General features: G+C 42.2%; 1 protein-coding gene across 6 annotated transcripts in view; it reads left to right on the plus strand.

Annotated features, from left to right (window-relative positions):
- RNF111 (ring finger protein 111) overlaps positions 1-12,023 on the plus strand; it is a 93,887-nt gene that overhangs the window by 57,056 nt on the left and 24,808 nt on the right. For all 6 annotated transcript variants that reach the window (XM_039490158.1, XM_039490160.1, XM_039490159.1 and 3 more), the window contains exons 9-10: positions 3,582-3,707; positions 4,776-4,902. In XM_039490158.1, coding sequence (XP_039346092.1) covers positions 3,582-3,707; positions 4,776-4,902 — 253 coding nt within the window. The remainder of the gene's footprint in view (positions 1-3,581; positions 3,708-4,775; positions 4,903-12,023) is intronic.

Here is a 12,023-nt window from a genome sequence, read left to right on the forward strand (position 1 = left end):
GGTCTTCAGACAAATCAGGTCCAAGGCCTATCTTGGAGCCATGCAACCTGGCCCAGTCAGTTTCAAAGTAGGTAATCTGTAGCTGGCATTAGTTCTGGAAAAATCCTGTTCAAACCAGTAATTTAAAAATTGTTGAAGGTTTTACATACCACAGAGACTGAAAGTCTATGACCCCCAGCCTCCCAAACCAAAAAAAATTCCACTTTTTGTCACCAATTTACAGAAAGATCAGTATAAAAAGTTCTGTACAAATAGCTGACTAAATCCTTAGCAATAATCAATTGTTCACCCAACAAAAAAACTAAACAACTTATGACCAATGTCATAACTTCTTGCAGTTAGACAATTTACACTAATTTCATAGTTTCATCTTTTCATAATTTAAGGGCAGAAGGGACTATTAAATTTTGTACCCTCAAAAATGCTCATAACCCCTGCAGATGGCTGGCTAAAGCCCTGATGCATGATATGTTATGTCATTGAGTTGTAAGGGTTATGAGCGTTTTTGAGGGTACTGTAGACAGCCTCATTCTCCCCGTGCCCCATGAAGAAAAGGAATGAGCATTGGGTCTCATAGATTCACAGATTCCAAGGCCAGAAGGGACCATCATGACCATTCAGCCTGGCCTCCCACACACACAGGTCGTAGAATTTCTCACTGAAGCTGGATTAAACCATATCTTTAAAAAAGATATCTAATCTTATTTTAAACTCTGAGTGATGCTGAGTCCACCACCTCCCCACTAAGCTGTTCCAATGTTTCATTATGCTCCCAGTGAGGAAACTGCATCTTTAATTCAAGATTGATTTTTGAAAATAGACTGATAGGTCAAACAGTTTATGTTGTAAAATGTAATCTTGATAGACTGAAGTTACTTTAAAATCTCTCAAGGTGAAACTTTTATTTAAAATGAGGGCTGTTAAGCGATTTAAATAATTAATCATGTTAATAGATTATTTATTTTAATATTTTGGATGTTGTCTACATTTTCAAATAAGTGTACAATTCTCACTTTATATTTATTTTTTATTATAAATATTTGCACTGTAAAAAAACAAAAGAAATATTTTTCAGTTCACCTAATACAAGTACTGTAGTGCAATCTCTTTGATATGAAAGTTGAACTTACAAATGTAGAATTATGTACAAAAAAAACTGCATTCAAAAATAAAACAATGCAAAACTTTAGAGCCTACAAGTCCTACTTCTTCTTCAGCTGATTGCTCAGACAAACAAGTTTGTTTACATTTACGGGCGATAATGTTGCCTGCTCTTGTTTACAACATCACCTGAAAGTGAGAACAGGCGTTCACATAACACTGTTGTAGCTGATGTCAGAAGCTATTTATGTGCCAGATATGCTAAAGATTCAGATGCCCCTTTATGCTTCATCCAGCATTCCAGAGGACATGTATCCATGCTGATGACGAGTTCTGCTCAACAACAATCCAAAGCATTATGGACCAATGCATGTTTAATTTCATCCTCTGAGTAAGATGCCACCAGCAGAAGGTGGCTTGGTTGTGGGGTTTGTTTTTTTTTTGGTGGTTCGGGTTCTGTAGTTTCTGCATGAGTGTGTTGCTCTTTAAGACTTCTGAAAACATGCTTCACACCTCTTCCCTCTCAGATTTTGGAAGGCACTTCAGATTCTTAAACCTTGGGTCAAGTGCTGCAGCTTTCTTTAGAAATCTCACATGGGTACCTTCTTTGCGTTTTGTCAGATTTGCAGTGAAAGAGTTCTTGAAATGAACAATGTGCTGGGTCATCATCCGAGACAGCTATAACATGAAATATATGGCAGAATGCAGGTAAAACAGAGCGGGAGACATACAGTTCCTCCCCCAAGGAATTCATTCACAAAAATTTCATTAACGCATGATTTTTTTTTAACAAGCATCATCAGCGTGGAAGCCTGTCCTCTAGAATGATGATTGAAGCATGAAGGGGCATACAAATAATTAACATATCTCGTACGTAAATATCTTGCAATGCCTGCTACAAAAGTGCCATGTGAATGTCTGTTATCACTTGGAGGTGACGTAAATAAGAAGCGGGCAGCATTATCTTCCGTAAATGTTAACAAACTTGTTTGTCTTAGCTATTGGGTGAACAAGAAGTAGGACTGAATGGACTTGTAGGCTCTAAAGTTTTACATTGTTTTGTTTGAGTGCAGTTATGTAACAAAAAATCTATATTTGGAAGTTGCACTTTCACGATAAAGAGATTGCACTGTAGTACTTGTATGAGGTGAATTATAAAGTGCTATTTCTTTTATCACTTTTACAGTTCAAATATTTGTAATAAAAATAATATAAAGTGAGCACTGTACACTTCATATTCTGTGTTGCAATTGAAATCAATATATTTGAAAATACAGAAAAAATCAAAAAATATTTAATACATTTCAATTGGTATTCTATTGTTTAGCAGTAAGATTAAAACTGTGATTAATCGTGATTAATTTTTTTGAGTTAATCGTGTGAGTTAACTGCGATTAATCGACAGCCCTATTTAAAATACAAGATTTTTTCCAAGTTTATAGAGTGTAAAGTCTGTATTCCCATAGGCTGTTTCCCTCGCACAGATGACTTTTGATCACTAGCATAAGGAGACGTTCTGGGAGTCATTATAAAGCCGTGTTAACTTTTGTTTTTTAAAGAGCAATTTCTCTGCCTATTGTCACAATTCCTTTAGCAAGAACCAAATAACTGTGGTAAAGTCTGATTGTGGCACTCTGATGTGAGAAGGTTGAATAGAACTTTTAGTTAAGTACACTGTTACTTACTGATTTGGCTATTGACCAGGCAGTTTTCTTATGTCATTCTTCTATAGTAGCACAGAAAACTTTCAATTTCTGCCAGGATAAATTACAGGTTGGTGGTAGCCTTATTGGGGGAAGTCATCTTTGCTAGAGATTTATGCAGTAAAGCAGCTATCAGTAGCTAAGCCACCTGCAAAAAGCACCATCTGGCAAGAGAATGCTACAAGTGGTTGTTTGGACATGAAGCCATCCACCCCATATTCTGCTTTTGGAAAACACAAGTTTCTAAACTGACAAAAATTAAGTGAAAAGTAAATTTATAGCTGCTACTTCCCCTATAGAGTTATAGGCTTCCAAACTTTTAAAGATTTAAAAACTTCCCATGACTACTTTGGAAGTATCAGCAGATGGATTACAACCAACTGTTCCTTAGAATACATTATACAAAAACTTCAGATGCTCCTTGTTCACCTGTTGCATGGAGAAACTGTACTCCTATCACGTGGACTAAGAGGAAAAATAACTCAGTATTATCAATTAAGAGAAATTGCTGCCTTTTAACCTAGAAAACAGAAGTATTGCTTCATGTGAATATTTAAGTACTTTAATCTACCAGGAAGCTGCAGATTAAGAATATGGATGACTTTTCAGTTGTGAATGTTTCTGGATCTTGACATATAATGATAAAACTGGATTTTAGATTGGCAAGTGTTTTAACCTCTTGTTGAAGACTTAGCTATTTTTCTGTAGTCATGTCTGCCACAGAAAGGTTGAATTATTGTAGCTTGAACTGGTGCTGTCTTGTATTCTAACTCTTAGACGTGCACATGAACGGCCTCCTCCACACCCTCACAGAATGCATCCCAACTATGGTCATGGGCACCATATTCACGTGCCTCAGACAATGTCCTCACATCCTCGACAAGCTCCAGAGAGGTCTGCCTGGTCAGTACTCTTAATTCCTCGTTAGTGTCCTATGCCTTGGTAGGTGCCCATTTATTGGCATTTGCTATATGACCTTTGATCCTGAGAATACATTGATAATGTTGTTTGTGATTTAATTTAACAAACTGCCAAGTGCGTGTGCAGGATAAAATGTGTTAAAATGGCTCTCTCTGTAAAGTGCCATTTTTTTTTTTGCTACTAGCCAATTTAAACATTTCCAGTTTGCTTTTACAAATGCCAGCAAATATCTACCATTTTTTAAAAGTGCTTATACAGTTGAACTGTTTTGGTACCAGTTATTGTAAATAAAAGGAGTTCAACTCTTGTGTATTGGCAAAAAGGAATTTATACAAAACATTCTGTTGAAGTTAAAAGTTCAGACCTTTTGAGCTATAAGCTAATTTACCTTTCCTCTTTATCTGTGACTGAATTTTTATTTAAATACTTTTGCATCTGATATGTAGTAAAACAGTAGACTTTAACTGAACTTTAAATTCTGAGCTTGGTCTACTCAAACTATTAAACCTGTAACTTTGTAATTGGTTTTTCTGTTGTGTTGTTAAAATGGATTTCCATTCCTAGTAACCTGTGGTTTACAGTGGCTAGATAGCTCTGGAAATTCTAGAACTTTACTACCTTGATCTAAGATAATAGATCAAATCCATTGGGCAATTTCCTGTAACCACAGTGATTAATGGAATGGTGACCTGCAGAGGACTTATTGTATGAAAACACAGGATTCCAAATCAATAATAGAGTAGTTGTGCATAACACTTGATTTCTGAGTTAAGTCTGTACTGGTATTTGTTGTTTTTGGGAGGGGGGGTGGTTTTTTTTTAATGTAATTTTTAAACCAGTTGCTTAGTCACAAACACATTATTTGAACCAATGATGGGATTGCAGAACTGATTTAATGGAAAATATTTATTTTAAAGTAATTAATCTTCAATTTAAAATGTCCTTTGTGCGTGTGTTTTAGAAGCCATGATATAAATTTCCAAAACAGTAGAGATATAGCTAGAGGGAAAAAAGTAATTATTAAAATGTTAAATTTTGCTTATGTGGCAGGGAACTGGGAATTGAAGCTGGAGTGGCTGCAGCTACATATCCGCCGGGGCCATTGCACCCTCATTTGGCACACTACCATGCACCTCCTCGACTTCATCACTTACAAATAGGGGCTCTTCCTTTAATGGTAAGGAGATAATTTGTGGAAACTCATATGGTAGCTAATCATTACCTGTGACGACTTAAAGAATTTCTCCTCTTTTGTACAAGGTTTGTAACATTTAAATAGGATATGTATAGAATTTTATAAATAATAGTGGTTCAACTGAACAAACGAAGAAAAATCTATTCCATTGATTTATGTATTGATACTAAATGGGAAGCTAGAACAGACTTGCATTAATTGAATAAAATACATTTAGGACAGTAACATTTCTAACTTCAGCCTTGTAAATGGAAGACATCTGAATGAAATTGTCTCTTGCATAATAATGCATTGACCCTCTGCATCTGATTTTAAAGTTCAGATCTTACTGTAACTGGTGTCACAGTGCTTAACTTTCTCAGTAGCATGTGAGAATTAGTATTGATGCTTATTTTATAGCTTACTTTGTATCACAGTAGGAGTTAAATCTTAGTTCTTCTTTGAGTAGTGTCCCTGTGGGCGCTCCACTGCGCTGCTAATCGGAGAACTTTGGTAGCAATCCATCCCGCCTACGCATGCACTGCTCCCTGCCTGCTTCATTTACATTTTATTTTGGCCGTTGCCTTATTAAAAAAAAAAAATTGTCTTCTGTGGACCCCCTGAAGTAGGGACACTCCTGGATAAGGGTATGCCCAGCTCTCAGGACTTCAAAAAGTGCCTCAGTTGCAAATAATCTATTCCAGTCACTGATGGACTTGTGCCAGCAACTGAAGCCAAGATCTAGGAAGGACAGAGAACTGAGGCTCAAACTCCTTCTTATGGAGTCAGCCCTTCAACCTCTGGAGTCCCGATGGGAGCCCTCACTGCATCTGGCTACCTCAAAGAGGGTGAGCTCAGAGACATGCCTGCGAGCCACTCGTGTAAGACTTATAAGAAAAGGTCTGTGAGTCCCCATAGCGATCCCCGATTGAGCTGAAAACGATGCCTGACTTAGTCGGTATCATCGGTACCGTTGGCACTAAAGCCATCTAAATCTGGTACCCAGGACACGCATGATTTCGAACCAAGAGGGCAAGTCGGAATGCCTGAAGACCCGATGGGCACAGGCAAAGAAGCATCGGTACCGCAGGGATGTGAGAAACATAGAAGATCTGCCCCAGGGAAGACTGTTGGTACAGTCATCAACATTGGTACCGCCAATGATATGCCAGGCACCAAGAGACCTTGCTATCAGGTCCGCGTTTCTGACGCTGTCAGTACAAGCCTCTCTGCACCGACAGGCTTCACCAGTAGTGATGCCCTCTGCACCAACAGATTTCAGGTGCACAATGAATTTTTCGGGGTCTGACACACCAGTTTCTTCTCTGCTCAGTACTGGGGCCCCGGTAACAAGTTCACCCAGACCTCTTGTCTCACCAACAGCCTCCTGTCACGCACTGCCCTTTTCATCGTCAGAGTCAGAAATTGACCAAGAGGACCTAGCTTACTAATGCTCTTCTTGCCCACCATATTGATCCCAGTTTCACTGTGGACATCAGGCATACCAACCTTCTGACACGCAGCCTCCCTGGTTTGGGCAACCGTGGTACCAACCACCGGTCCCCTTACCATCACAATGACTGTACTGGCAGGATCAAAGGGGCAGGGGCTTGGACTAGATGACCTCCTGAGGTTCCTCTCAACCTTGATATTCTATGATTCTAACAAGTCTCCATCACTACTAGTATGGCCTATCAGCAGCCAAGGAAATATTCTTCTTCAGCCGCTGCCTCAAGGGCCTCAGCTCCCCAACTAGGGAAGGGAGGAACCAGAGGCCAAAGTTGAGGAGGAAGTCACTTCTCCAGCCCCCCTTCTTGTCAGTATCACCAGATGAGACTGTGATGCCCCCTCTGCCATCAATGGAGGATGACTTTAAACTGTTCCAGGGCTTGGCACAGAGGGTGGCAGAGGGACTCCAAATACCTTTACAAGAGGTGTCCGAGTCATATCACAAGCTGGTGGACATTCTACATTCCTCCACCTCCTCCAGAGCAGCCCTCCCTATTAATGAGGATCTACTGGACCCTGGTGACACGATATGGCAGACCCCCACGTCCATCGCACCAACTTGTAAGAGGGCAGACAAGAAATATTATGTGCCAGCAAAGGACACAGAATTCCTATTCTCACACCTGGCTCCCAATTTGATCATTGTGAGCCCAGTTAACTCTAAATGCCATCAGCACCACTTTAAGTCTGCCACTTATGACCGGGACTGGAAGCACCTGGACTTGTTTGGCAGGAAGGCCTACTCCTCAGCTACCCTTTAATTCAGCATGGCGAACGGTCAAGCCTTGTGGGCCAAATATGAGTATCAGAACTATGTGAAGTTTAGTTCTTTTATTGAACAACTCCCCTATTCTCATAACGACCAATTTAAAACCTTGATTAATGAGGGCCAGCTGGTGGCAAAAAGTCTCACCAATCTGCACTTGATGCAGCTGACATGGTGGCACTTTCTATTTAGACTGCCATTGTGATGAGATGGGCCTTGTAGTTTCATCTCTCCGGCTTCCCCAAGGAGGTCCAAACAACGGTGGAGGACCTCCCCTTTGAGAGGGACAAAATTATTTGCTGAACAGACTGATGCCTCCCTCCACATGGTAAAAGATTCAAGGGCCACTCTTTGATCACTCAGTATCTATACACCTGGGTATCAAAGAAAGTACAGCACTCAGCCACCATTCAAGTCTTGCTCACAATATTCATCTCAGTACTCATCCCAGTATCCATCACAATATACACAGAGATCATATGAATCTGAGGAAGAAGCCCAGGTTGTCCAGACAAAAGATGTCAGGATCTGAGCAAACTTCCTCTCAGTCCTCCACCTTGAAGAGACAGTTTTGACGGGTTGGTTGAGGTGTCTGTAGAACACTCTTCTCATTTCATGCTAGAAAACCCCACCTATCCCTTCGGAAATTGTCTCACCCTGTTCCATAGCACCTGGGAATGGATAACCTCTGACAAATGGGTGTTGGATATCATCCGAGATGAACACTGCATCCATTTCTCCTCCCTCCCCCTTCCCATACCCCTTTCCCTGTCCCTCTTCAGGGATCCTTTTCACAAGCGCCTGCTAAAACAGGAGATAAACCATCTCTTCAGCACAAGAGCCGTAGAGCCAGTGCCCACACATCTAAGGAGCAGAGACTTCTACTCCTGATACTTCCTGGAAAAAAAAAAAGGGGTGGGGGGGGGGGTTGGAGACCCATACTGGACCTCAGAACGCTCAATACATTTATCAAGGCTGAGACGTTCAAGATGGTCACGTTATCTACAATCATTCCAGCATTAGAAAAAGGAGACTGGTTCTCAGCCATTGACCTCCGTGATGCTTATTTTTCACATCTTGATCGTACCGAGCCACAGACATTACCTCAGGTTCACGCTAGGCCAAGACCACTACCAATATGGAGTACTCTCTTTCGGCCTCTCTTCAGCCCCCAGAGTATTCTCCAAGGTCCTCTCGGTAGTGGCAGCCCACTTACACACTCAAGGCATCATGATTTATCCTTACCTGGATGACTGGCTTCTCAGGACATGGTCCTTTGCAGAGGCCCAGCGAGTCACTCAGACCACACTGGACCTGTTTCAGAATCTGGGTCTATTGAGCAACGAACAAAAATCAACATTAACACCAGTACAGAGGCTAGAATTCATAGGAGCTGACCTTGACTCCATTCAGGCGGGAGCGCTCGTCCCACATCACACATTTCTCAGTCTCTCCTCATTGATAGACACAGTACAATCCAGCCCCCAAATTTTGGCTAAACATTGCCTCCAGCTCCTGGGGCACACAGCTTTGGGCACATCGGTTATTGCTTATGCAGACTATACATGAGACACCTCCAGGCATGGTTTGGTTTGATTTACAGGCTGAACAGAGACTTACATAAATGACTATCGATGCCCACCGGGGCAAGCAATTTACTGGAAGGACCCAGTAAACATCTGTATGGGAATCCTGTTTGTTCAGTCTTCCCCATCTCTACTCCTGACCACCGATGCATCCCTCAGAGCTGGGGTGTGCATCTCAATGGTTGCACAATACAGGGCAAATATCTCCAGCCAAGACATGCCTTCACATCAACCTGCTCAAACTCAGAGTGATCAGAAACAGGTGCGCTCACTTCCCCCCACTGATCAAAGACATGCACGTAAGAGTCATGATGGCCAATATGGCCTCCATGTATTACATAAACAATCAGGGAGGCCCCAGGTCTTATTCCCTGTGCATAGAAGCATTAAAACTGTGGAACTGGTTCATCTCCCACAATATCTTAATATCAGCGGCCTACTTATCAAGAATACGCAACACGACGGCGGACAGTCTCAGCTGCAAATTCCCACACTATCAGTAATGGGAGATAGATTTGATAGTACTCCATGACATATTATGACAATATGGGACATCTATAGTAGACCTGCTCATTACCAGAACAAGAAATGTCCACAGTACTGCTCCATGGGAGACTCCCTCCTCCTTCAATGGGACAGGGCCTTCTTTACGCCTTTCCCCTTATTCCCTCTAATATTGAAAGTCCTGTTGAAAGTGAAAAGAGAGAGAGCAAACATCATACTGATTGCTCCTATCTGGCTCAGAGAGACGTGGTACCCTTACCTGTCACAGCTGCCACTGTCCACCAATGACTCTTCCAATCACTCCTTACCGTCTATCGCAGAATGAGAGATGCACTCTCCATCCCAATCTGCGGATTCTGTGGCTCAAAGCCTGGCTCCTTCATGGTTCCAGCACATAGAGACATCTTGCTCTGAGGAGGTACAGTACAGGTAACAATACTGTGTTATTGCACAGTAGGAAAGGAGCTACTCGCCGTATCTACAAAAATAGAAGAGAATCCAGATCTGGTGCCAGCCCAAAGGTGTCACCCCTAATACATCCATCCTACCTGTGATCCTGTTGACTCTCAAGAATTCAGGACTCTCTATCAGTTCACTGAAGGTTCATCTAGCAGCACTTTCAACCTTCCATTAGCAGGTAGAAGGATACTCAATCTTCTCCTACCCGACTACAAAGAGGTTTCTCAAAGGCATAGCAAACCTCTTCCCACAACGCAGACGTCCCATGCCTCAATAGGATTTCAACCTAGTATTAAAAGGTCTGACTAGTCTATCATTTGAACCCATGGCCACTAACTCACTTTTCTATGAAGAAGGCGTTCCTCATCGCCAGCACCTCTGCTAGAAGGATTGGGGAAATAGCGACTCTGATGGCGCATCCCCCTTTCACTGTGTTCTTCCATGTCGAAGTCACACTTAGACTAAATCCAAAGTTCACTCCCAGGGTGACTTCTGCATTTCACATAAATCCGCGTATTCATCTGCCAGCCTTTTATCCCAAACCTCAGCAGGATAATAGGGAAGCCATCTTCCATACGTTCAACATGAGGAAAGCCTTGGCCTTCTATTTGGAGAGGACAAGAGCCTTCAGAAAGTCTGAGACTCTTTCTCTCCATTGTCGATAGATCAAAAGGTACAGCGATTTTAGCTCAGAGGCTCACTAAGTGGGTCTTGGACTGTATTAAACTCTGTTACCAGTTGTGTAATGCAACACCCCCCTCTTCAGTACGCACGCATTCTATGAGGTGAGTTTCCTCGTCCATTGCCTTCTCCAAGGGTATCCCTATATTGGAAATCTGCAGAGCAGCTACCTGGACATCTGCACACACCTTTGCAGAACACTATGCCATCCTGGGGGATTCTGTTGCAGATGCCAAATTCAGTGCCACAGTACTATCATCCATATCAGACTCTACTTTGAAGTCCCAACTTCCAGTGGTGGGCACTGCCTGGGAGTCACCTACAGTGGAGCACCCATAAGGACACTACTCGAAGTTGTTACTCACCTTGTGCAGTAATGATGGTTCTTCGAGATATGTGTTCCTATGGGTGCTTAACGACCCACCCTCTTCCTCTGTACTTCGAAGTTCTAATAGTTGACTCTGCAGTAAAGAAGGAACTGAGGAGGGAATGCCTGTGCATGCTGGTTAGCCTTGTGGCAGGCAGGGAGCAGCGCATGCACGGGCAGGACAGATTGCTACCAAAGTTCTCCCATCAGCACCGCAGGGACAAAGACACACCTACAGGAGAGCACCCATAGGGGGACACATCTCGAAGAACTATTGTTACTGCACAAGGTGAGTAACTTCTTCATTTGGCTATACAATATTTCAAGATAACTTTGGGTGTCAAGTGAACCATTTCTTATTAAGAGACATCATTAAAATGGAGATACAGCACATAATTTCTGTTGCATAAGAACAGTGGCATGGGGAGGTAAAAATATTGAAGTTGGAGCATAAATTTCCCTTGTTTTGCTAAATTAAAACATCTGTTTACTTATTGATTCGATTTCTATTATCATCTAAAAGTGGGTATCCTAGGCACTCTTGCTGTATATCAAAAAATAAAGTCTAGGGGTGAGCAGAGAACTTGCAAATTTTTGGAATAATAGTTCTTCCCGTTTATAACTCGTTCTTACACTGCTTAAGGCTTTGCTGGTTAACTAACATGGTAAAATCTTCCAGTACTTTGACATATCAAGATTCCTATTGCACTGATGCACAGTTAGCATACTGAGAGGTGAACCAGTTACTTGTTGGAATGTATGAAAGTAACAGATGGCTCTGTCAATAGTGCAACCTAATTTTTTGAGCAGTATGTATAATTCCATATTTTAATATGGTCAGCAATGTACTAGTTACTGCATAGTCTATTCGTGTGTGTATAATTATTTATTTGTTTTTAATCTGTGTTGCATGGGTCATTTATACTGGGATGGCCAAATTTAGTGATCCTGTGAGCTGCATGAGACAATCTTCAGAAGTTCGAGAGCCAGAGCGCTCCTGACAGGGCTTGGGGCTTCAGCCTTGCAGTGGAGTGGTGGGGATAGGGGCTTCAGTCCTGCTCCTGCTGAAGCCCAAAGCCCTGACAAGCACGCCTCACAGGGCTGAAGCCCCAAGACCCTACTCCCTGCAGAGCAGAAGCACTTAACCCCACCAGTGTGCAGCAGGGCAGAAGCCCTGAGCTGCCTCCTGCGCTCCCACCCAGTCTGGTAGGCAGAGAATTGGGGTGGGGCTCTGTGAACCCTACTTTAACTG

This window comes from Mauremys reevesii, linkage group 10 (assembly GCF_016161935.1).
Source record: "Mauremys reevesii isolate NIE-2019 linkage group 10, ASM1616193v1, whole genome shotgun sequence".
NCBI lineage: Eukaryota > Metazoa > Chordata > Testudines > Geoemydidae > Mauremys > Mauremys reevesii.